Below are 27,632 nucleotides of genomic sequence, written 5' to 3'. Positions count from 1 at the left end.
GGGGGGGGGGGGTGATGTGTGGGGGGAGGAGGAGGAGGGGGTAGGGAGGCACAGCAGTCGATTCCATGTTTTCACTGACAGAGATGTTTTCCATTCTGATCTGGTTTAAACCAAATATAATTTTAAAAAACTTTTTAATTTTAAGCAGTTTTCTTTTCATAACAGCATATCAACATTTGTACATATATAACTTTGTCTTTGTTGCCCATTAAAAAACTCCATCTCAGATTCCATGTCTGAATACAACAAACATTTATAATCTTACAAACTGGGAAAGACTGACAACCGCTTGTTGCTGTATACTCCTGCTTTTTGAATTGTAGTGTTTTCTCTGAGGATATGAGTCAAACCTCTAAACATACCAAAAGCAAGGCACCTATTTTGAACAAAACAAATTACCACCACATTCTATTTCCAGTGAGCTATTCCAAAAAGGGTATATCAATGATTCACCAGGAAAAGTTCATGACATGTTTAAGACCTCATTCCAGTGTCTGACACAGCCAACCTTTCCCAAAAAACCAACCCTCTTATACAGGTATTCCAAAATTCTCACCTCTGGTTTAAAACCTATCTATATATATATATACATTCTTAATTTCGTTACTTTTGAACTATAATTCAAGTCACATTCTCATTTTGTCCAATCACAAGTTACAATCTGCTAAAGAAATGCAGGGGTTAAACTGCTTTAATAAATAGGTTTCAAAAGCTCTAGCTCTGCTTTAAAAAAAAAAAAAAAAAAATCAGCAGTTATCATAAACACAACTACTAAGTGCCCCTTGGTCAACATTCTGCTTTCGTTATGGACAACATGCCAGTTCCTAGAACCCCAACAAACACAGTAGAAAGGAATCGTCATTATTCATTCCTCATCCACTCATAGTGCACCCTGCCATCCTCCTGTTTCTGTTAATGTCTTCATATAGACCTACTCTCGAGGCAGGATTCCAATGGCAGATACCAGTTTTCAAGGCAAAGCATTTTGTTCTCACTGCAACATAACCACTACAGTTCAGGGGGCACAAAGTACTGCACAAATCCAGGTCACAACAACTGTCTAAGTCATGTCACCATGTTCTTGGTCTGTTACCTAGAGGAAAAACAAAACAAAAACAAACAAAAACACCAGATTTTGTCAAAACATGTCTTAGTCAAAACATGTCTTCATGTTAACAATACTGAATAACTGTTCAATCAGAAACAAAAACAAAACAAAACAAAAAAGAAAGGAAAAAAAAAGATCAACTGCAAATGCACCACTGTGGTATATGTACAAAATCTTTAGACAGCATACACACAATGTACAAACTGTACACCTACTCTGATGAGCAGTTCACAAACTGAAATCAATTTACAACATGTTTCCTTAAAAAAATCCTAAAGTGCAGATGTAATAAGGACCAATGTATGTGTGTGTCCCAGAGGCAAAAGGTAATGAGTGTGTGAATGCCAGTGTGAAAGTTTCCATCATTCATATGAATGCAGTCCAATCCCCCCTGACACACTAGAGGTTCATCCCATGAATGTATAACCCATGCACTTGCACAAGCACCACAAGTCCACTCCAACCTCAAACATCCCTCCACAATCAGCATGAAAACAAAGACATCATTCTGTGCACCGAGTGATTTACATATACATACAAAAAAGTTCAGACCCAACTAAAGAATGTAAAACATCTGCTCACAGATCAAGCAGAAGGCAAAAAAATATTTACACCTGTTCACAACTTCCCTCTCACCTGCATACGACCCACAACTCACAGGCACATACTTAAACACATTCTCTCTCTCTCTTTCTGTGACATACACACACACACTGTTATCATTAATCATAGAAATGACGTGCTGCATCTATCATGTCTCCACCCTACAAATGTACAAATTATGATTAAAAAAAAAAATTTTTTAAAATCTAAAAAGAAATGAGGATTGTAAACGGAGAGAGAGGACAGGGTGGACACATACTGTAAACAAAAACAACAGGACATAGAACTGTTGTTAATAAGTAAAGAAATAAAACCATAAAAAAACCATAAAAAAAACAATGTGAGGGGTCTATTCACTGGGGGCCAATGGAAAATGACATGCTATTTTGCAGATCTGTACAGCCGGGACTGCACATGACAATGAGAAAGAGGCACACACTGCATACATTCCTTTTCACGTCATCTGCATGTAAGGAATAGAATAATCCAGTGTGCATGTTAGTTCCCCCCCCCCCCCCCCCCCCCCCCCAAAAAAAAAACACAAAAAACTAAGGCGTAGAGGGAAACCCTAATGTAAAGCTTCAAAATCAAAAAACACACCATGACATGAGAGAGGAGCTGAAGACAATGCTGCTCTCCACACCTTGGGAAAGGCTACAGAGATAGGGGGAAACCAGCTATCTTCATCATCTAATCTCCACCATTAGTAAAAACTGATCTGAAGAAAGCCATAAGTCAAATTGGGGTCTTACTGATTTTATTGTTCTAACTATCTTGATTACTTTTTTTTTTTTTTAATTAACTACATGCAAACACAAACTGAACAAAATCTCACAAGACACACATTACCTACTGCTACATTTAGGCATTTCAGGGTCATTTGTAATGTTCTGTGACTTTTTAATTTTCTTTTTCTCTTATATATATATATATATATATATATATATATATATATATTTTTTTTTTTTTTTTTTTTTTTTTTTTTTTTTACATCTTCCAAACACCTAACCCTCATCCTTTTATTGTATAGCCAAGACAGATTTATATGAAGGTTTTTCAAAGACACTGCTCAAGGGGGACGTAGGGGTATGGGGGGGATAGCTGAGTAAAACTGAAGGTCCATAGGGGAATGCTACTGATGACATCACAACATTCACATGCTTGTGTGTTATCATTTCTACACATCTCTTAATCAAAACTGATACATACAGCATAGTGTACAAATGTATACCATCGTCAACAGATACCCTTCAATAGTGTAAGGACGGCTCTGCTTTAGCATATGACCAGGCATTTCACATCATGCAAACATCATTTTGATGCAAAGTAATTCATTAAAGTAATTCTTGCCATTTACCTCAACAACTTAAGTTACGCTTCACACTTATCTAAAGTCAATCTCTTCCAAGCTTCCTTTTCTTGCAGAAGACTAAAATGATCTCAATTCATGAGAAACGCATCATCCAAACTTTGTTCATTCTTCTTCCACAATAAATGCTAATACTACCAGTTACTGGCCAGGATTCAGACGCACATCACACAAGTGTCAGTGAGGAGAAGTTTCTATAAATTATTGTCATGTCACCTTCCTTTCACAAATGGCCTTTGACAAGTTCAGTAAGAAAGGAGGAGGGGAGAGAGGGAAAGAAACGACAAAGATACAGAGAAGGAAGCAGAGACAGAGACTGAATGGGAATGTTAAACAAACAACTCTTGTTCAGATTTTCAGATCTCGATATATGTCGTTTAAATGTTTCTTTTTTCAAGGAAGAAACAAGGATGGATGGTACACAGAAAGATCTTTAGAAAATGTTTAATATGGATGAAAAGAGAAAAAACTACGCTACGCAGCAATGGCTTACGGATATGTCTCTTTCAAAGAGTGTGAAAGCTGATTTTAATTTTCACACTACTTGTAGTTTACTGGGAATGTCCATTAACATTACAGCTGCGCAAAAGAGGACAAACTCACACCACATACACATATCATTCTCAAATCCTTATTCCTGCAATTATACAAGACCCACATATGACTTTTGATCACTAACAAACTGAAAGTTCTGTCATAACAATAATGTGATTTGAACCCTACAAACCATGTACACTTGCACCTAAAAATAATGGTGGACTTTAAAATATTCATATATTTTTTAAAGTAAATTTTTTCGTCTTGAATTTAACAATTCCAATGTAAGAGTGTGTGAGAATCAAAAAATATTCCTTGGCAAGGATACAAAATTATATCTCCGTTAAACTTTTTTTTGTTTTTGCAAGGATACAAAATTATATCTCTGTTTAACTTTTTTGTTGTTGTTGTTTTTTGCCTTTAAAAGTAAAACTGACAAGCCACAAGTGAACCACAAGCCAAAAGAATTGCCCAAGCTGTTCAGCTGTTGATTAGTCAACAACTGAATTGCTACTGCTACAAGGTGGACCTCACTCCAGCTACATGACTGATTAATCTTCAAATAAACCATCACAGTGTTGGAAGTTGAAATTACCTACAAAGAGTTATCACAATAACACAATAACATTAACAATGCAGTGTCTCTCACAAGTTTATGATGACAAGGACCAATAAAAACTGAAGGGAAGGAACTCCACCACTCCTTACCTCCTTACCTGTCTTGTGTCATGCCAAGTACTATGTAGACACAACTTGTAATAATCAATAACAAAATATAAGGAAATAGCAGAGGTAATGCTTTCAGATCAGAGATGAAATCAGCAAGAACAAAATACAAGAAACAATGGGAGAGAAAGCTTTCAGATGGAAAAATACAAGAACTGAAAGCCAACAGTGGGACATTTTCACTTATTCTGATGAATCAGCTTGCTGTACTATCGCTGCCAGAAAGGAAAATGCAGACAGCAGGCTGGAGAATAGATGTTATTTCTTTGTAAACAATATATGTAATCATGTTGTCACACAAGTGAACTATTCTTGTTTCAAGTCAATCTCTGATACCCTTCCTCATTGAACAACCTGCTTGTTGATGGGCCAGTAACGACCACATTGAAAAAGTTTTATACCAACAAACTTTTTGTAATGATACTTCTCCATATTCACAGATTTATATTTAAGGACAGAAGATATTACGTATGTTATTTAAAGTGTTCCCCTATTCCCTGCCAAGAAAAAGACAGACAGAACAAGAAAAGAGATTATATTCAGTTCCATATCTCCTCTCCTCTCATTACTTGTTTGATTTCCAACATTGTGAATGGTTTCTTTTTGTATGAAATAATTTTGTCCAAATATAACAGATTACTACTGAGAACCACAAAAGATCATTCAAACATAACACACATGAGCTGCGATTTATCACAGTGACATTTTCCACACATGATTTCAATTTCCATCATTCATGTGACCTCAGAGAACTGTTCAAGATGAACGATGGCAACCGAGTGCAGGCACAGAACAAGTATCCACAAAAGGGGAAAAATATGCTTTTTAATAACAACTCACTCACTCATCTCACTCTTTCTCACATTCACATGCACTGACAGACATACACATAATGATGAAAATATCACACATTCCTAACTCTCGCTGATAACAGCAATCCACACGAAGGCCATAGTAAATTCAGTTTTTGCAAACGAGCGTCAATGCGGCGTGAGATATGACTATGAGATCAATGTCTTAATCCGACCATGCACAAATCACCGTGCTTTCTGGTGCGCCTGCCTGATACAGGGGAGTGGGCTGAAAGGAGAGACTGGTGTATAAGGAACTATGTGAAGGACAAACTGCGTGAAGAAATCAGGAACACCAATTCATTCCAACTTACCTATCTTATCCTTTGCCTGTCCTCCTGACCCCCACCCCTCCAACCCCTGCTCCCTCCTTGCTGGCCCCTATTCCCCACCATTCAATGCTCATCTTGACTCAATTTTATCCCTTGTCTAGTCAATAGAAAAAAAAAATTCCACAAGATATGTTATAAATCATATGCCTCCAACAACCAAGATGTGATCTTTTTTTTTAACACAAGTTGATATAAAATTTACACAGTAATCCATTTTTTTAAAATATGGGGTAAACCATAAGGTGTGTTAACATATTCCTTATTATAAAGATAAATGGAAATGTGTTTGCATTAAAAGGTGAATTAAAATCATGTTTCCTGTCAAATTAGCATCCGTGTTCTTTTGTTTTTTCTTTAAAGCTTGACACAAAATTCACTGACATTAAAGAAAGGAAATTTTCTTCCTAAAATTACGTTTATATAACATACATACGTGATCCACTAGTGCAGACTCCAGCAGGGGTCTGATTCCTTTCCTGTGCAAACTACTATCTGCCTATGCGGAGAAAACGAAAGTCGCTACGGCTGATAACCTCCCGAAGTAGGTTACCTCCCCTCTGCATCCCTGACTAGCGCCCTCTTTCTCCAGCAGCCATCTTGACTCCTGCTCCTGTCCACTGCATACGGCTAAGTTTTTTTGTATTTTCTGCCTGTCTATCGATTCTTTGGCGTTCTCGTTTTGTGTCCGATAATGAATAAAAACCTATTTTTCCTCTCCTCGGTTCATGCTCTGCAGTATCTATTCAACTGGCTCAGCCATGTAGCTGTAAATGCTCTCTACCCTTGCTGTTTTTGTCTTTACTAGTCTCTCAAGTATGTATTGCATAACCAAGTTCTGATTTCACGTTTCAAAAAAATAGGTAACCTGCAGTAGATTTATTTCTTTATTTCTACAGAAGCATTCATACTTGGTAGGGGATCAGTACCATACCCATTAAAATTTTTTTTTTCCAAATAACAAAAAACCTGCAATGTTGCCATCACCACAGTCTGTTTAGAGCACGGTGCAGAAATCAGGAATCAGTAGAATCAAGGTAACAGCTTTGCCAAGACATACACACCATCTTTGTCCTGCTGAAAACCAAGTACATGGTTGTGTGTTAAGGTAAGCATCCTCCCATCCACTCTGCTCTGCTCATAACCAACAACTGCCCAGCACACATACATCACTGCTGTAGGAGCAATACCTGTATGAAATGTAAAAGGGAGAGAGGGGAACAAATGACAAAAACACCAACAAACAAAGAACATGTACGACTAAAATTGAGACAAAACCTCAACAAAATTCCGAACTGACTGCTCTTTTCTTCACAGCAGGAGTTTCTGAAAAGATTATTAATAAACACCATTTCCAATAATTTTCATTTTTCAAAAAGCAAGAAACATCATGAACAAAAAATATCGGCATGGCATCTAAGAACAGAGATGTATCTTTGAAAGGAACAAAAATATATTGCCCCTCACCACACAAAATTTGAACAGGAAATAATTCTGCAATAAATAATGCTTTAAATTGATCAGATGTCAAAATATATTGCTTCTTCTAGGAAAAAAAATCATGTGACAGCAGATCTAACCAGAAGCAGTGATCAGTCAGTCTAAATAAAGATTAACTAAATGATTATATAAATATTAAAAAAAAGTTCAAAACTAAAAATCATCACAGATTAAATTATATCTGATCAAAAAACTGGAAGTTGTCTGACAATATAACTATTCTTATTTGAAGTGGAGAGATGGGTGCAGGTTGTGGAAGGGGCAGGGGGGGGGGGGGGGAGGTAAGAAAGAAAACACAACTGGGGAGAGGGAGGGGGAGGCTGACGAGTGAAAGGAATGTGCCCTTCAAAATGTTTGAGTGACAGTGTCACTGACAAACCATTCCTTGCGCAAGGAAAAAAACCCATCCAGTTTTTCAATAACAGGAAGCCACCTCTAGCACTACATGCTGATGCTGCCTAAACCCTGAAACTGATTATCTATCACACCAGGAGATGTGCCTAGACTTCTAAACAACAAGCTGTTTCCAATGAATTGACAAAAACCAAGAGAGAAAACAGTAACTGCATGGACATGCTAATTTTGCCAGACGGCATACTAATAATCAGGTATAAAACTATAAAAGTACAACTCTTGCAAGTTTTTCCCAAAGTTGATGTTGCGAGTACTGCACTGCATTGAATCACAATGTTCCTGTGGTATGATTTTGTATTGCGCTGTGCTGTGCTGCATTTGTTTGTTACACTGTAGAGCTTGGTGGAGGACAACACAGTTAATTACCACCACACACAACAACCTAGCACCATTAAGCGCAGACCTTTACAATACCTTCATTGGGTAAAAGTATGCTCTGAATGCACCAGGTTATGCAACAATTTAAAACAGAGAGATTATATAAAAATTCACTTGATCTAAGATAAACAGAGAGTATCCTACAGCCTGATTCCTCTGATCTACAATGGAGAGCAAGACAACAAAACAGCTGTTTGGCAAGAGAGAAGAGGAGGCCTCATAACTTCCGATACACCCATCCACCACTAACAGCAGCATGAGGTTGTCTCCTTACAGAAGGCTATCACTATCAACAGTTTGAGAACAGGACACTGCTGGGTACAGAGCAAGTCAACACACACTACCACACAACACACACACAGCTGTCTTAACTAGGGTCAGCGATGTCGGAGCCACTGCCACTGTAAACACAAGAATCAAATCACATCAACATGTAGTTGTCAGCCCTTGGAAACACTTTACTGAACCAGGCAGAAATCTGTCAGGTCCTTTCTTTTCCAGTCAGAGTGAAGACGATACAGGTGGCAGCGAATACTTGTGCAATGATGGCCATGTCACTTGTCAGTATGATCAGAAGAGGTGTTTAGGGGGTGTGGGGGGATGGGGGGTGGGGGTAATGGGTGAAAAAAGGGGTGCGGGCGGCACATCAAATGCATTGATCAGCAAAGATATATCTTCATATATATAATATATTCTTTGAGAGTGACTGTCATGATGCATGATTTCACTTTTAATACTTTCTCTTCCGTGATCATCATGATTGGACAAGTTGTCAACATGTCGATACGCTGGACAGCACAATGTGCAAAGCCACACAGAGCTGCAGGCAAATGATTGGCCGTGATGATGACCGATGGTGAGAGCGATGAGGATGAAAGTGACGACAATGAAGGCTCGGGCCATGCCCCTACCACCTTCATCACCTGGCCATGCCGTTCTGCTGTGAGTTGTCTCTGCGATGGTGGTGGTTGTTACCGTGGTGATGCTGACTGACAGTGTTGTGCCCTGCGTTGCTCCCCCCACCGTTACTACTGTTGTTGCGTTTTTTCTTCCCCGAAGGGCGATACACTTTGTTGTAGTGTCCCTGCTGGGGGTGTTTGGGGTAAGCCTTCTGCTGGGGACCAGCCCCTCCACCCCCACTGCTGTAAGAGTTGGAATGTCGCGTGTCCCTGGAGGGCACCAAGTGCTCCACCTGAGATGTGCCGAAAGGAGCGTGGTGGGGGTGGGGGTGGGAGTAGCCCATGTTGGACGCCCCGTAGGCTGATGAGGGCCGGGGCCCATAGCTGTACGAGCGGTTTGACCCCACACTGGAGTTGCTGGCGTCCCTGGAGCGGGCAGGGCTGCTCCCCACCACTGAGTTGTACGTTTTCTGGTGATCCCGGCCCCTAAAGCGGGATTGGGTCTGGGGGACGGGGGTGGTGGTGGTGGCAGGGACCTGGGCTGGGGAGGGTTTGTGGGAGGAGGGTGGGGGGCGACTGTGGGTAGAGTGGGGGTGGGCCTGCTGCGCGGTGTCCACTGCTGCCATGCTTTCAGAGTCCTGCACACACAGCAACACATTGCTCACATTTTGCAGCCACTTTCTTTCCTTCTTTATCTGGCTGCCTTTTTTCTTTTCTTTTCTTTCTTTCTTTCTTTTTTTCTTCCAATTAAGAGAACCCATATTTTCAACCTACTATTTTGTGATCTTTGAAGAGCCTAAAATCTGGAAGAGGAAGAAAACAACAAAAAACCAAACAAAAAAACAACTAAAAAAAAACCCACCACAGCATATAATATTCATATCACAATATATTTGCCAAGTTACTATTGCAAGTCATTATGGCCTCTACAAGTTCTTACAGTCAACACAGCCTGCTCTCTGTCAAAAACAACATCAACAAAAAAGCCTGGTATATTTTTTTTCATTTCTTTTGACTAAAACATTGCTCAACACTTGATATAACCACACAATAGCCACTTGTACAGAATAGCCCACTGACAACAAGTACAGTTAGCTTGTTAATACATTCCCCCCCACCCCCTCCCCACAACAAGCCTCCCTATCTCAGTCCCAAGAACTGCCTGACCCCTCACTGACCGAGTCGCTAGCGACACTGGAAGAGGAAGACGCCGTGTTGGACTCAGAGGACTTGTACCCAGAGCTGTTGCCGCCAGAGTCTGAGTTCTCACTGTCTGCAGCAGCCACCCCCTCCTGCCCCATCCCCATCTCCTCCTCGGGGCCAGAGGCGGGAGCAGAGGCTGCGGAAGGCGGCTTACTGAAGTCAGGAGACAGGGGGCAGTGGGTGTCAGGGGGGGATGTCAGGGGCCGGCCGTTTGTCAGGTGTTGGTGGTGTTGGTGGTGGTGGTGGTGGTTGCTGTTGTTGTTATTGTTGCTGTGGCTGTTTGGACAGAGAGAGAACACTGCCGTGGAACTCAGGTCAGACTTCAGGAAATGAATGAAATTCTCCATCAGTTTTTCTTTCTTTTTTTTTCATGTGGAATACAAAACATACACATAGGACATCACTGCAAACACAATCTGGTAACATTGTTTTTAATCTATATGAACTTTTCTTGTGTGTCCCTATTTGCATGAATGTGTGTGGAACTGTGCGTAGAACATGCCTTTGCGCATGTCTTTCTTGCATCGAAATTGTTGAATGGAATTGTTTGTCACCTGCATACTCCGAGTTCAAGAAATAAGAGCAAAGGATCAGACACAAGAGCTCGTTTGGGGAGATAAACAAAATAAATCAGACTTGATCAGAAGTGTCATACTATAATTAAAAAAAAAAAAAAATCTTTTACCTGTACTGAGTCGTTCTCAATTCAATTACATGTTCATCTACAACAACGTGACTTTTAAAAAAATAACAGATTTTTCCAAAAGGTTTTCTTAAATTCAGACTACAAACTGGCCAAATCACACAAGAAGACTTTTTGGAGCAGTTGGAGTGGTGGTTGGGGAGGAGGGAAGAAAGGCTATCACAGCCAGGGAAAGGTCTTCACTGACAAACCACTCCTTTCCACCGACATGAAGAGAGGGGTGAACGACAGAAAGACCACTCACCGTGCTTGCTGGGCATCACCAGTGTTGTCTGTAGCCGAAGTGGAGGAAACAATGGCCGCGTAGGAGCAGCGTGTGGGAGAGGCAGGTGACTGCACTGCAAATTTCTCCTTCACCCACTTGCGGTAAGACACCACCTCTTCCGTCACCCGCACGATGCGACCAAGGATGCTGAGTCACACAATGAGCAAGGTTACACACACACATGCACAATCACTAATAAGGCAATCAAATGAATTGGATGACTAGACAGTTGTAGCACTTTACCCTGTTTCACATATGTGATGTTTCTGGCTTAATTACAGTTGTCCTGTCAATGCCATCCTGCATTCTCAAAATGTGGGCTATGTATATGTATGTGTCTCTGTGAGCACTTTGTGTTTCAGTTGTCAATGTGCAATATTACATTCATACATTCAACTTTGCACATTATATACTGTTCTTCCAATACAGTTTAGGATTTTTCATTTCATCAAACTGACAAGAAAAAATATGATAAATCATTTTAACCATGACAAAATTGCAAAAACATGATGGGGCTGTTTGCTAAAATCATCAACAACAAAAAAGATTCAAAAGAAATCTAGTTCTTTTGCCCCTTTTGGGGTGTTGAGGATACAATTACAATACATGCTCAGTGAATCACAACTTCAGTCCAACAATGTCACCAAAACAAGCAAACATACACACACACAAAGCAGACACCCTGACTGTCCTGTCCTGCAAGCACCCCTTCCTCACCTGCGCTGGCCTTTCAGCAGGTAGTCATTGGGGGGCAGCACTGCCTGGGTCAGCACAAGGTAAGCATACTCAAAGGCCTGCTTCACATATATGGCTCCGTAAGAACTGCGTCCAATGTCGTTTCCTGCACAGAAATTCATGAGTGCAGTGCTGAGGTTACATGTATCAACAGACCAATCACAGGGCATATATATATATATATATATATATATATATATATATATATATATATATATATATATATATATATCCGAACTGACCTTTTGTCATAAAAAAAAAACCAACATATTTTGAGGTTTGTTTTGCTGCTTAATTATTGCTGAAAGAGGAAAAAAAAACATATAACATGTAAATGTAAAAATTAATCACATTCAGTCTAATATCATTAATATGTGTGATGGGACATTAAACACAATGAATTCCTGACCATAAAAAGCCCTGAGACTTTCTGCAGCCAGCTGGGCCATCAACATGAAATGTCAGAGAAATATTTCAATCAAACTATAAACAAACAAAATTAATGAAATGAAAAAAAAGAGAGAACAAAATGAAAAAAAAAAAAAGCTTAAAAAGAAGGAAACAAACTGACTGTAGCACTTAGCATACCCTCCCATACCCCCATACACACCCTAACAACAAAATCTTTCAAAATAAAGCACACATACTGATATACACACCTCCCAACAAAAACATACCTGCATTGAGAGGGTCTTCAATGCACATGAGGGAAGGCCTGTGTCCATTCTCCATGTCTTTGACAATGTCATCCTTGGGAATGTAGGCCCCACCATTCTTGATGCGGATCCCAGTTCGCATATAGTTGAAGGTGCGTCCATACAACTCAAAGAACTCAATGAGTAACACTCCCAAGTTGGCATCAGGCTTTGTGGCGTCCTTGCGGCTATGTAGCTGCAAGGCAAGTGGGAAGTAGTGTTTTGAAACAGAACTGTCATGTAATCTGCAAGGCAAGTGGGAAGTAGTGTTTTGAAACAGAACTATCATGTAATCTGCAAGGCAAGTGGGAAGTAGTGTTTTGAAACAGAACTATCATGTAATCTGCAAGGCAAGTGGGAAGTAGTGTTTTGAAACAGAACTGTCATGTAATCTGCAAGGCAAGTGGGAAGTCGTGTTTTGAAACAGAACTGTCATGTAATCTGAAAGGCAAGGGGCAAGTTGTGTTGTGGAAGATTTAGGGTAGTCATTCAAAATGTATTGATTTGTAAAAGTACGAAAACCTGATGGAACAATTCGCATTCCATTCTCTGACCAATAAATACAACTGACTGAACAAGTCATACTGTGTTTTCTAACAAAGTATTTAGTATTTCGGTTTTTTTTCTTCTTTTTATCACAACAGATTTCTCTGTGTGAAATTCGGGCTGCTCTCCCCAGGGACAGTGCGTCGCTATATTACAGCGCCACCCTTTTTTTTTTTTTCCCCCCCCCTGCATGCAGTTTTATTTGTTTTTCCTATCGAAGTGGATTTTTCTACAGAATTTTGCCAGGAACAACCCTTTTGTTGCTGTGGGTTCTTTTACGTGCGCTTAGTGCATGCTGCACATGGGACCTCGGTTTATTGTCTCATCCGAATGACTAGCGTCCAGACCACCACTCAAGGTCTAGTGGAGGGGGAGAAAATATTGGCGGCGAAGCCGTAATTCGAATCAGCGCGCTCCGATTCTCTCGCTTCCTAGGCGGACGCGTTACCTCTAGGCCATCACTCATATGCCAGACAGACAGACATGACATGTGGTCACTGAAAGTGAAGAAATAACCACATGTTAACATTATGCGCAATCACCAATGGAGTTACTTCCCTTCCTCTGCAACTGTTTCAAAGGAAAATGCTCAATTCAAAAGCAGGGTGCAGTTACTTCCCTTCATCTACACCTTCAGTTTTCAAAATCAGTCATCCTGGCGATCATTATGAAACCACACCCAACATGTTGTAGTACTAAATAACACCTACACTGACACATTCAAACAGCTGCAAAGCACTGATTTGCATGTTAACACCACATCCCCCCCCCCCCCCACAATGACTGATGTTGGACATGAAACCTTACCTGAAACCCTTTTCAAGAGCAAACAAATATCTCTTCAAGCAGTCTAGATTTTCAGCTTAATCTTAGACCACCATATAGAATCTTATCAAATTACTTACATAAAGCTACTGGCATACCCCCTACTTTACTTATGCACTACAACCATTTACAAACAATTACCCCTTAAGATACACACACTCTCACTAGTCAGGTTGAAAGCAAAACTGAAGTGGTGCAGGTGACAAAGTGCAGGGTGTGAGTACCTGCAAGAAGCTGATGGCGAGTAGGGTGAGGCTGTAGGAGCTGATGCCTCCGGTGAAGACCTCATTCATATCACGTTGCAGCAGGAACTGCTTCAGCACCAACACCAGGTACTTCAGTGTGGGGTAGTCATCCAGGAACTTCTGCTCACACATACCATCAATACACCACCTCTAAATGACATGCAAAAAGGGAATCTAGGAGGACCAGGGGGACTGTGGAAACTCTCTATTAAATGTCTCAAAACAAAGTTGTGATTAAAAAAAATTACAAAAATAAAATCTGTGTGTGTGTGTGTGTGTGTGTGTGTGTGTGTGCGTTCACTCGTATATACACGAGTGGGCTATTAAGTGTATGACCGTTTTTACCCCGCCATGTAGGCAGCCATACTCCGCTTTCGGGGGTGTGCATGCTGGGTATGTACTTGTTTCCATAACCCACCGAACGCTGACACGGATTACAGGATCTTTAACGTGCGTATTTGATCTTTTGCTTGCGTGTACACATGAAGGGGGTTCAGGCACTAGCAGGTCTGCACACATGTTGACCTGGGAGATCGGAAAAATCTTCACCCTTTACCCACCAGGCGCCGTCACCGAGATTTGAACCCGGGACCCTCAGATTGAAAGTCCAACGCTTTAATCATTCGGCTATTGCGCCCGTCCAGACAATGACCTACTCTGTTGATTTCTCAGAACCTTAAACTGCAAGGAGAAATCATTTCAAAACAAACACTAAACAAATACAATTCCTACAACAACTTCTCCAACTGCCTGATTCACACACACACACACACACACACACAGACTGACCTTGATGAGCTCGGCACTCTCCACTCCGTTATTTTTGTTGTGGCCCACACTAAAGCTGATGTCTACCTTCACGTCAGTCTCTGCTTCTGTCAGCTTCACGATGGGTACCTGGACAACCATGCACCCTCATCAGTCATGTGAGGTAAGCAGGGTGTGTCTGCGTTAGTTCTGCTGCAGCAACATCTACACATCACACTGCTGTTCTGATGTTCTGTTCATTCTGGCATAGCAAAATCAATACACCATACTGCTGTTCCAACTGTTCTTATGTCAGCAGACTACAACCACCAGAAAAGAACAAGAAATTCATTGGCACAACCACCAGAAGGTAAGTGCTTCAAGCTTTCATCTGAAGGTCCATGGCTTCAATCAGTACAGCACCTGGTGGTTGGCTGAAGGTTGCAAACTCTCTTCATCTCTCACATCCTCACCCTCTGCTTTTCCCCCTTCCCTTCATGAATATTCACACAAAAGACCAGATATATCAATTATCTTGTGATCAGTGTCTTTTTCCCAGAATTAATTATTGCGAAAACCATACATGACTGAACATAATACATCACCATTATTTTGAGATTAAATTTATTATATAGTTTGTTTCACCATTCTTTAGACATTATATAGTTTGTTTCATCATTCTTTAGACAAATGTCACACAATTTTTGAAGATCAGGTGTAAGGCAGTAATCCTTTTATACCTTGCACAGAAACATATTCTTGTCTAAACTGATCAAAAAATATTTATTCCAACCCTCAGAATGTTATACCCTTTTTGAAAACTTGTTTTTGTCCAGTAAACAGAGCCGATTCATTTTAATCTGAAGTTTTTAAGACTTCCAGTACTACAGGATTTTAGAACCATGCATAGACAAGCACCAATGTCCTCATCTACACCTGACAAAGGCCATGATGAAGGAATTTCTCTGACTCAACAATCTGGAAACACAGCCTTCAGTTGGAACAACCACCACCGAGGGAATTCCATAGCGATGCTGGGAATAGTGAGCAACAACTTACAGAAGCTTTGTCCAGCACTTTGATCTGGTCCGGTTCCACAATTTTCTTGTCCAGCAGAGCCTTTTGCAGGGTCCTCAAGGGCAGGTGTTTCCATTCACCGAACACAACCAGGTCAATGTCACTGCTCACACACAGACAGTGTGCTGCTGGTTAGGATATATCATCACAATTAAACACACCTTGATCTGGACATTATTATCACTGATGTAAGCACTGTCATCTTTTATTTGTGCGTCTACAGCATTCAGTCATTACTGTCAAATGTATGCTGCCTGAGGCTAGCAGGCAGGTAGGTACACACACACACACAGAGGCAGGCATACTCTGGTATTGGGTTGGAAGATGAGACTGAATAAATGAATAACATTATAATAATACTATAGCCAGTATTGGAGCTGACAAGAAACCATCACACTAACTGATTAAGGATTCTCAGAATATCACAAAAAGACCTTTTTCAACCATTCAGCATTTCAGTTTTCCTACCTTGTGGGAAGGTAGAGTCCTGTCTTGAAGCTGCCAAAGATCTTCACCTGTTCAAGACATTCAAACAAATATAAAATAAAATACAGTACAGGATAAGGTCTAATATACACAATTTTGAGCATTCTTGCATCTCTACCAAGTTCACAATGAAAAATGAAATTGACATTTGGAGAACTGTTCAAAGTGCCTACAAAAAGGCCACAACTTCATAAGAGCCAAAAATTGATGGAAAAGAATTTCCTGTCTTGCATGCACATCTGCGCAATTCAGGAAACCCATACTTCAAGGGTGAATGAAATACATTATAATAAAAGATGTATGCTGATCATATGTCACAATGATGATGTAACACGTCAGTGTCATTATTTACATGATTTTGTTCATTATATCAATTCTGACAGTGACACAGCATTTCAAATGTCTTCAAGACAAAACAAGTATGCCCTCTTGACCAGTGAACCAAAATGAACTAACATTCAAGGAAAACAGTTTACAATAATAATAATCCAATTCATTTAGCACTTTCAAACCTCAGTCAATGCACTTTGCAATAACATGTCAGTGAGTCAGACAAATGAAATAACATGATGGGACATAAACACGCATGGCATGCACAAACATGCATGGAAGAAATAGATATTGATCCATAGGCTTTTAGCATCGACACATGGAATGTCTTTTTTGTGCAAAGACATCTTGAAAAGGAATGTTTCCAGATTTGTTTATAACTTGGAAAAGGCTGCATGTCTCCCACACTCCAGCTAGTCCCAGTTATCACATTACACTTCAGTGCTACCAACCACCAGCAGTTCCAGTTCCCATGGCAACATGTACCTGTGCGTCAGGCCACAGCTCTTGGATGACTGTCTCTATACGTCTGACCACTTCGCTTCTCATGTGTTCCTCTTCTCCTCGTGGGGACATGTAGTGGAAGAAATCCTTGATTTCATGGTGCAGCCTGCAACAGATTAAACACCCACTGCATCATTCTCTTGGCTGGCCTTTCAACTGTTTCTGATTCACCATCAGTAACCAAGTCAACCAGTTGATACTTCAATTGATGGGAATGGCTTTTCTAAATTTGTAACATTCATGTATTATAATTCACATGATATATAATTTGTGTTAGTATCTCATTTGATTTGCCATTTTCACTTTCTCTATCAGTATCTCACATAAAAATATGTTTGATTGGTGAGTGTGTGCGTGTTTTTGACTAAGTGTTCAGAATTTTTTCAGATTACAAAACAAATGTTACTCGACTTAAATCATCCTAAATAATTTTTTATTTCTTATGAAAGTCAGCAAAAGATACTATAACCAAAAGCAATGTCATGTACCTTAACTAGTTAAGGCTGAAATCTCCAAATGAAATATACTAAACATATAATATAGTACAGGAAAAAAACATCTAACTGAATAATGACTTTTCACCTGCAGTAATCAGACTCCAGTTACAACCTCTCTACCAAGCAATACTCATGAGATCCAAGACTTGCTTTTAGAATCCAGAGTACAGATGTAACCAAGAACAACTGTCTTTCCTAGTTTCAAGAGACAGAAAACTTGTAACTGCCATCGAGAATCAGTTATGTGGGGGGAAAAGATTTTCCTTAAAGTTAAAGTGTATCTGTTATAATTTTAGCTTTTCTCCTCCCTAGACACAAATGCCAATAGCTCCAGTGCAGTAACAAATGAACAGCCCCCTGTGCCAGACTCTGAGACAGTCTGTAATCTGCTACATGTCTGGCTTTGGTGCATGCTGGGCACTGACCTGCACAGCTATGATTATGACCAGGAACTATGAATGACCGCCACACCTGAGGCACATATATGCTGGACACTGACAGACTCACAGATCTATGCCTGCCAAGATGATGCCTGTGCCACCTTTGTTTCACAATGGGCAATAATGAGCAGTAAGAATGATAGATTATAGATGGTGGGAAAAAAACGCACACAACCACACACCCAGTCAATGACTAACAACTTGGACAGCAGGACTCCCACTGACTGAGGAAAATAAAAAATCCCCAAAATTCTAGGAGGGTGCATTAAAAATGGTGTAATCTGATGCAAATCACAGCACATTTATAGCACTATACTGCCATTATCATAAATTTGCAATTCACACAGAGCACCTCCAATCTTACATCTATCTACAAGGATGAAAAAAGCATTGATAGTGATACATATGTATGTAAACCAGCACTTCACATTTTCAACCTTCACAGCTTCAGCAGTGTCTCACAAACAATATTCCCAGTTATCACTGTAACACTAAGCAAATAAGACTGCCACTTGCTGAAATCTTGTTTAACATTAACCCCAGCTAAATCTAATTTTTACTTTTCAATGAAATCTGCAAATTTGCTCAAAATGGAAGCTCTGGGACAGAGAAAGCTAACCCAATTTGCACCCTCTTTTAAAATTTAGTATTCTCTAGTGTGTAACAAAACCCAATGATGTTCCATTCCAATGTAGAGCTATCTACTACACTGCCCATGAAGAAAATGTGGATGATTGTGTTTGACCACTGATGAATAGTTGACATAGTTACAAAGTGAAAGGAAGACTGGCACAGAGACTAACTATCACTGTCAAGTGGAGGTAAAGGACACAGATTTGGGGAAGAGAAAAAAAAGGACACTGCATCATAATACATGCAATATTTTTTTGGTCAACTGCCTAAGGGAAATTTAAAAACACCAAAATTACAACAACAACAACAACAACAAAAGAATTCTTTAAAAATTAGAAAGACACAAACACATGACTGAAAATATAACTGAATGATTCATACAAGAAAAATGCGTAAGATGTTACAATGATCATGAATATGACTGAGCAAAATGTTCCAAGGCAGACATTAACTTAAGGATCATGAATAATTCATTAGATAATTCATCCCCCTAAAAGCAAAAACTCTAGCAATGACTGTTAAAACTTAAATGGAAAGGGGTCATGAATGGGGAAGGGGGGAAGAGAAGGGAGAGAAGCAAGTCAGCTATGACTCCACACCAGAATGTGGTGCAATCTGTATTTTCTGGTCTATGATTGTAAAAGAATAAGTCGGGGGTTCTATCATTTCTGACACAATTTTTATAGTTCTTTTCCTGAAATAAAAACTGAGACTGAAAGATTGTTTTCACTTTATTTTGACAATAAGTCACTTACAACAATGAACCACCACCAGAGTTTATGTTTGGTTCAACACATATGGGTCATTTGATCTGTTAACCACAAAACCAAATGGCCATTTTCAAAATTAACTGGTCAGCAAAAACATCCATTGCTCCCTCTCCCATTGGCAGCTTTCCACAACTCTACCACAGTCATGTGTATTTTTATTTATACATTGTATGACACACTCTTTTGTATGATACTCAAACACATGTGATACAGTATGTGTGTGTGTGTGTGTGTGTGTGTGTGTGTGTGTGTGTGTTATAATTTAATCTATTTCTAAAATTCTTGTTTTCATTCTGTTAATGTTCTACACAAAAAAGATGTCAGGAAACAGTGTGATATAATGTGAGGGCAATGACTCTTCTGGGGAAATCCGCCTTTGCAGTAGACCATTGTGTGAGCTGCATGTTTCCTGTGATTTGGTAGCCAGGAAAGATGGTTTTCCAAATTGAGTTGGGCGGTCGATTTCTTGCTGAAATTAACCACTTCTTGGTTATGTATTCATGTGCATCTGAGTGACAATAAGTAGTGTGTGTGTGTGTGTGTGTGTGTGTGTGTGTGTGTGTGTGTGTGTGTGTGTGTGTGTGTGTGCACAAGTGACTTGAATCAAGTTTGTATCCCTGTGTAGTTAACCACACGAACAGTGCTGATGCACATGCTCTAACTAGTCTAAGCAAAATATCAGATAGATCTGTTTTATCTTTCTCTGTGTCACACACCTATGCACACATTTACACACACACACACACACACACACACACACACACACACACAGTGAGAGAACCACACTGATGCTGTGTTCCACTGCAGTTATAATTATATATATGCAATCATAACTTTTTTTTCTGTGTAAGTTTTGAGGCTGTAATGTTCATCTGCTTGGTGTGGATTTGTAGAGGAACAACAGTGCCAATTTTTTCCCCTGGAATTTTAAACTGGAATCACAATTGCAGGAGACTGAAAGAAACCTACAAAAGATATATCAATAAGTCAAGTTACCAACTGGCTGCCACATAGCTGGATCATTGCAAATTTGTATGTGTCAATGACTAATGAATGACTCAAAACCTAAACCCTGAATCACTTATACATGTTTCATCTCATTCAATCCCTGTGTTGACATCTTTGGTCAATCATTTTCTGTTGTTATGGTTCTTTATCATTTAATGTAATGGTTCATTGGCAGACTCTTTGTTTTTTCTGATAAACACTGACTGAAGCTGTAATTCACTAATTGTGTGGCTCAATAATGTATCAATAAATTCAATTACTTTCCATATTAAAACCATCCAACTTTATCTGTCAAAAAAATTGTTTATGCAGTGCTAGTAAATGATGGTACACCGCTATCATTTTCAACAGCGTATCCCCACAGATGCTGGATATCATCTATATATATGCAGAACTAGACACTGACAGACACTGTATAACATTAGAGCTTACCACTATGTGTAGAGTATATATATTTGATCTAGTACATTATGATTATAATAAATGTGCTTGATCAGTTGATGTATGGCTTTGCATACAGAATGGATCTATCAATTCTTATAAATCATAGTCTTACTCTTATGTTAATTGAAAAAATATATACTGCTAAGTGTTACAGAATCAAATATTCTTCATAATGTTGGGACTTGGAACTAGAACAGTAGAAGTGAGGGTGCTGATCTCTCTTGCACCCCAACACCCTTCCCCTGAAATCCCCTCCCCCATTCCCCTTCACCACCAGCACACTTTCACCCCTCTCCCTCACCCCTCTGGATTCAGCCCTTATCACATCAAAACAAGCTAACTCAGATGCAGACGGCTGCCTGAATTACATCAAAATAAGATCATCATGATACAGAGCACGAAAGCTGAGAATAAGGAGGGGTGCAAACACTCATAAAAAAGATACATCACAGCTGCATCTCTCAACATCAACCACCACAGCAAACCACAACACAAAAACAAAAACCCTTGGAACTGAGAAACACATTTTGGTGTGTGGGTGGGTCAAAATGAACCCTGCAGAAATGTCAAACTTATCATAATCATATAATGACAAGTGTGCACCCACATGCATTCTCCCATCACACACACAAGCACAAACATACATCACAAAATTATAAATCAAGCATTACTCCTCCTCACCCACCCTCCCCACTCCTCCTACACATGCACAAGCACTAAAGCACTCGTCTCACCCTGTCACAGAATACACTATATACACACACACACAAACACACAAAAATACTCCACACAACATACATCATCATATTACATCTCACTCTCAGTCTCAGGCAAACACATACACACTACATCTCTCTCTCTCTCACAAAGGCACACAGGCGCGCAGGCGCATGCACACGGTCACAAAAACAAGGAACAAGCAGGAAGCAGACAAGGTAAGGCAACCAGCCAAGCATACTGCAAGACATGCCTTAAAAGGAAACCCTTTCATTCCAGCCAGTCAGGGCATGCCATAAGTGCTGCTGAGTGCAACAACACACTGTGGAAAATAGTTTATTCCCTGTTCCAGACATAAGGAACTGGGGGGAAGGAGAGAGGAAAGGGTGAAAGAGGGCATGGAGGAAAGGAAGGAGATAGGAGGCTACATGCTCTAGAGGTGCCCCCCATCTCCCTTCTTCTATTACATTTTTCTAGGTTACAGCCATGCAACTGCACAGAAGTCTGGAAACAGTGGCAACAAACCAGTATCCCTTTCATTAAAACTCTGTCTCTCCATCCCCTATTATTAGACCACCCCATCCACATGCTGTGAGGGTTGTCAGAAAAGGCTGCCGTCTTCAAAACAGAAACTGTGAGCTGAAGCTGCAAGTGACATCCAGTAAACAACACATTCTAATTCATGATCTAGACAATTTTTGATTAAAGCATAACTCTTTCATTAGTATTCAAGTTTCAGCCCATAATGACAACATGACATCCATCCAATTCTCTTTTTTTCTGATACATGTGTAACAGTTTTCATTAAAAGTCAATTCAATTTATATTTTGAACAAAGCACCTGAGACCTTCAACTTGTTCAAATTCATATGATTAATGATTTCACACACACAGTGACACACAAACAAAAAACGTCCAATGAAACCCACCACATGAATGACAGAAGAAGGGGAACACTGCAAAACAGGTCATCCCCTCAAATTTGAATGGCACATTACTTAAGTTACTGTAACCGTGAGATCTGATTTCCATCAGAAAAAAGCCAGCCGTAACCAATCGCCGAGTTTAATGAGGGCTGGACAGCATCAGTACAAATACAAGGCCAAGCTCCATCATGCTTTCAAGATGTGTTTTTTTCCCCTGTCCATTGCTGTGACCTTGACCCCGAACTTCAAAATAACTAATTGAAATTACTGAAATTATCCAAAACATCCTTTATTTCTTATCTCTGAAAACAAAAATCCAAGCTATAGCAATTATGCAAAGACACAAACATGAACATGATTAAGTGACTATTTCACTCAACCAGTGAATCTCAAACCAAAAGATAACAGACAGCCCAAGGCAGATCAATGAACAAACGTACTGTATGAATAATCAGAATATTAATAAATACTTAAGACACAAAACCACCACCCCTGTCTCCCAACATCCCTCACTCTCCATGTTTGCATCGCATCCCCCTATCCGTTCTCTGCAGTTTACAGGCACTGTAGAAAAACATAGACCTCTCTGGAGTTTATAAATAACTCTGCCAGTGCTTTCCTTTTTTTTCTTCATATGATCTCTGTGTGTGTGTGTGTGTGTGTGTGTGTGTGTGTGTGTGTGTGTGTGTGTGTTGGAGTGTGCATGCCCACTAGATTGAGTGTGTCCAAGTGCACATGTGTGTATGCACGGATCTGCACGTCTCCTCCCAAACCCCGCTACAAAGATTAACATTTTTAAAGACCTAATCACATTATTTCATCTCTATTCTCTTAAGAAAGCAGCTGAAAACAGCCGCGCAACTGGCTCAGCTCAACTGCTGAAGTGCAGCAAAACAGTTAAATGTAAATAAATCTGCACTGTTTAGCAAGGCAGTCTAAAAAAAAAAAAACAAGAAAAGCAGGGGGTAACTATATATTTTAACACATACACATGCACTAATTATTTCTTCTTTTTTTTTCCAAACCAACTATGGCATCTCAATTTACTTCAGCCAGCTGACACCAAAACTCATAGCACCAGAGAAAGATACTGCAGCAGACTGTTTCTTGTGGGGTTTTTTGTTTTTCTTTTTCTTTTCTTATTGTGACAAAGGAAGCAGATCTTTTCTGTACAATTACACTTTTAAACTCAAAACCTACAGGGATGGACTGTTTTAAACATCTACAAGCTTTCTCTGAGTCTCAGTAACTATGAGTGTGATACTGCCAAACAAAACACAATGCCAAAGCACTGCCAAATGAAATACTGTCCCAAAGTATCAGCTTTCAGATAACTTCCACCTGACCATGGTTATAACTATGACTATGAATAATCATGACTACCTCTACAGTCCCTCTTCCCCTCCAATCCCATCTTCCCCTGTGGAAGAAGAAAGTGGAGGCGTTATGGAATGCCTACCAGCCTGCTGGCTGCCTTGGAATGAAGTCAACAACAGGTAGTGCTTTACAACCACAGAGCGAGCCACAGACAGACTGCCAGCTCCCCCTCCGCCCAAACCCGCTTGCACATGCTGATGTATCCTTCACACGTGCAACACACAGCAGTGCACACATAAACCAGAGATAGAGCAACAGCAGCACGGCCAGTGTGACCCACATTCCCACCATCATCAGCCGCTGACACTCGGTAATGAGAACCAGCCCACTAGGAGAAACAGAATCGCTGACACAACCTATTCATAATCCTTGCCCCTTTCTTGGCCTGCCTGCTGGTTAAAGTGAGAGTCAATATCTTCAAGCCTAAGGACATTGGTTTTTGTTTTGTTTTTTTATCACACAACACAAACTCTGAGCCAGTGTCAACCATTCCTATCCCCAAAAGCTTAAATCTATTGAATTTACAAGTTTCACTCGTATTTACCATCAGTCAGATTTTGTCAGACAGTACATCCAGATTTTTCACCCACCACCAACTAGAGTGGCAGCTCCACAGCACATTTTTCCTACTTATCTGCAATTATATACTTCATGAACATGATGAAGTAAATGATGCTGGTCATGTTACACTACAGGAAGAAGAAACAAGACTATGTATTACTCTGTCATAACAAATTTCACAGTAAAATTCAGGCTGCTCTCCCATGGGAGAGAGTGTCACTACAAAGTGTGCCACCCTTTCTTAATTTTTCTGTGTACAAGTTGGTTTTTCCTATGAAAGTAGAGTTTAAATCTACTGAATTAACAAGAACAACCCTTTTCTTGCCCTAAAATCTTTTATATGTGTTAAGTGCATGCAACACATCGGACCTCAGTATCAAAATGACTATGTTCAGGCCACCACTCAAGGTTTAATGGAAGGAAGGAAAGAAAATACTGGTGAGTGTGGGATTTGATCCCATGCATTCAGATTCTCTCGCTTCCAAGGTAAACAGGTTAGTGGGTTATCACTCCACATAAATCAATGTGTTTACAAATGTGTGTACATGTACACATTTCATGCAAGCATTCATCTGTTTAAAGATTTATATATAAAAAGAAAACTATATGAGTATAAGGAGGCACTACAGAATGAAAATAAGCTCAAAAGCGTTCAAGCTAAACATCAAACAACTGTCAATTTTTTTTTTATGATTAAAAAAAAAAATTCATATTGATAACTTGCCGAACAAAAGGAAGAAAGAGAGGAAAGAACATAAAAACAAAGTATACGTGTCTCAAAGTATATTTGTGTGTGTGTGTGTGTGTGTGTGTGTGTATGCGTATGTGTGTGTGTGTGTGTGTGTGATAGAGACAGAGATTCAAAAACTTAATTCTCAAGGATAAAGATTTTAGGCATTGCCTAGTCTTCTAATCTGTCCTTGTGACAACAATAACCATTACAACAATAATAATTTTGTTAATATGAGAGAGGGGGGGGGGGGGAGAGGAGAAGGGACATAAGGTGCATATGCCAAAATAATGAGATATAAACTTAAAATTAATGGAATTGTAGAAAATCACAAAAAGGATTGACCATTTAAGGGGCATACATCATACATGTCACCTCTAACACCCACCCCCCCCCCCCCCCCCCCCCCCCCCAACCCCTCCCCTCCCTGCCCGCTGACTCATCAAAATGGATTTAAAACATTTTCATTATACTGGTTTGAAATTTACCCGATTACATTCTGAACTTTTTAACACTGGCCCTAAGCCTTCAACTCTCCAGAACTATATTCTTCATCATGATTCACTAAGATAGTAAGAATAAATTGTCACCTTTTTTGATAAATCAATGCTTTTCAGACAAAAGAATTTGTGTTTCCCTGGACAAAATAAAAATATTACTATTGACTGCAAATTCACACCAGCTACCAATACCACATCTCAAATATCATCCAATCAGGCTCTTTAATACATAATTTTGTGCATTATTTCCTAGTGATCTGCTTTTATCTGTTTGTTTCAGTGTCTGTAATTTCTTTGGAAATGAAGAAGAAAAGATATTTTAAAAAGTAAAAAAAAAAAAAAAGAGTGAAATTGACCAACATTTAAAAAAAATAATAATAAAAAATAAAAAATAAAAAAAGAAGAAGAAGAAACTCGTCCAAGTCAAAAGAGAGCAATCTTGCCACTTTTCCTTTCACTGGTTAGCAGACAATTCCAGCTGAATGACTCTGTATCTAGCAGACAGCGATTTATACTGAAAGGACTTTGAATCGAGCAGACAGCAATTCAAGCAGAATAAATGAATCTATCTTATCGCAAGATATTCTATCTAGTCTTAGGATCAGATCCGCTGTTCTCTTATTCTACGAGCGCGTGATAAAAGGTTACATTTTCAAGGCGTCAGCACTTCTGCTGCGGTAGCAACTCCTGCCATCTCGACGCTGGCAAAGAACGCACTGTTCGCCCCTCTCAGAAAGTCGTCTGCTCAAACACTACACAGTTATCCCCCCTTCACTCCCTCCGCTTCACCGCATATGCAGTGGTCGACCCTTTCACCGTGATTTAAATTTTCATTGAGAATGCTTTCTTAACCTGGTTTATGATGGATGAAATTTTAATATTTCAGTTGTACTGCCCGACTTGCTGCTCCAGAGCTGACACACTTTCTGATAGGTTGTGCAACAACCTGTCGCTGACTTAAAACTGTCTACTGTGAATGAATGTCAAGAAGCCGTTTTGTAATGTCACACCGGCGACCTAGACTGGCGACCATGCTACCGTTTCGCTCTAACAACGCACTGTAATGAAAGAAAAAAAAACCCACCTTTTATCATAGACCACAGAAAATCATTTAATACATTCAAGCACAAATACTGTAAAAGATAAAATGAAAAACAAGAAGCACTTACCGAACAACACTGGGCTCACTATACGAAATCTCTCGCGAGTCTCTGGTCCAGGGCGTCAATCCGCCATCTTCACTTAAATGGACTTTCTGTTGACTTAACCCGTACGTGCTAGCCTTGTTATCGCGCTTCCTCTTTTGGGCTGAGTTTTGATTCTGGATGTTCTCGGCATTCTTGTTGGTGCTCTGTAAAACTTGTCGCTTTGGGTCGAAAGTTGTCGAGCCATCCAGTGGAATAAAATCCTGTGGTTTCATGTCTGACATGTCGTCCACGCCTTGATGCATTTCCCACACTCGTGTCCATAGATCATGCGCAGGTCCCAGGTGTTCCGGTGGATACCAAGCAATTCTTGGATCCATAAACACGGTTTGGTGGTTCCTTGTGGTCAGCAGCAGCAAGTTTAAAATCCAGATGGTTTCCTGACAAGACACGACTACCCGACAAGGGTAGGAAGTCGTTCAAATTTCCAGAATCAGCGAACAGCTACTGCGCATGCTTAACCTAGGACGTTTGCGACGCCTGCCCCAAAACGAGCATTTTGAAAACGAGACTCGTTCGCCGAGCGTGCGCAGCACGTGTACATTTATAATGACCTGTCAACCATTACATCGTGGGCCAGTCAAATCTCATTTTCGGCTGGATCTTTCATGCTTTCTATTGTATCATGGAAACGCCGTACGTGGCAGAGTCAGGCCTTGGACTTCTAATCCAAAGTTCACAAGTGACCAGGGTTCGAGGCCCCGTTTAGGTATGGTGTTGTGTCATTGGGAAAGGCACTTTACTCCGAT

At 40.0% G+C, this 27,632-nt stretch overlaps 1 protein-coding gene across 1 annotated transcript; it reads right to left on the bottom strand.

The window, feature by feature from the left end:
- Window positions 1–27,347, bottom strand: LOC143300637 (uncharacterized). Its single transcript, XM_076614440.1, has 11 exons — window positions 26,848–27,347; window positions 17,058–17,181; window positions 16,224–16,270; window positions 15,738–15,858; window positions 14,721–14,828; window positions 13,911–14,051; window positions 12,298–12,511; window positions 11,603–11,726; window positions 10,865–11,032; window positions 9,893–10,193; window positions 1–9,352 (listed from the first exon to the last, which is right to left on the bottom strand). The coding sequence occupies exons 1-11, from the start codon at window positions 27,201–27,203 to the stop codon at window positions 8,735–8,737; spliced, it is 2,322 nt and encodes a 773-aa protein (XP_076470555.1). The 5' UTR covers window positions 27,204–27,347; the 3' UTR covers window positions 1–8,734.
- Between the last annotated feature and the right edge of the window lie 285 nt (window positions 27,348–27,632).

This window comes from Babylonia areolata, chromosome 26, assembly GCF_041734735.1.
Source record: "Babylonia areolata isolate BAREFJ2019XMU chromosome 26, ASM4173473v1, whole genome shotgun sequence".
In the NCBI taxonomy this organism is placed as follows: Eukaryota; Metazoa; Mollusca; class Gastropoda; order Neogastropoda; family Buccinidae; genus Babylonia; species Babylonia areolata.
Note: the sequence above shows the minus strand (reverse complement) of the source record. Positions and strands in the feature narration are given on the sequence as shown.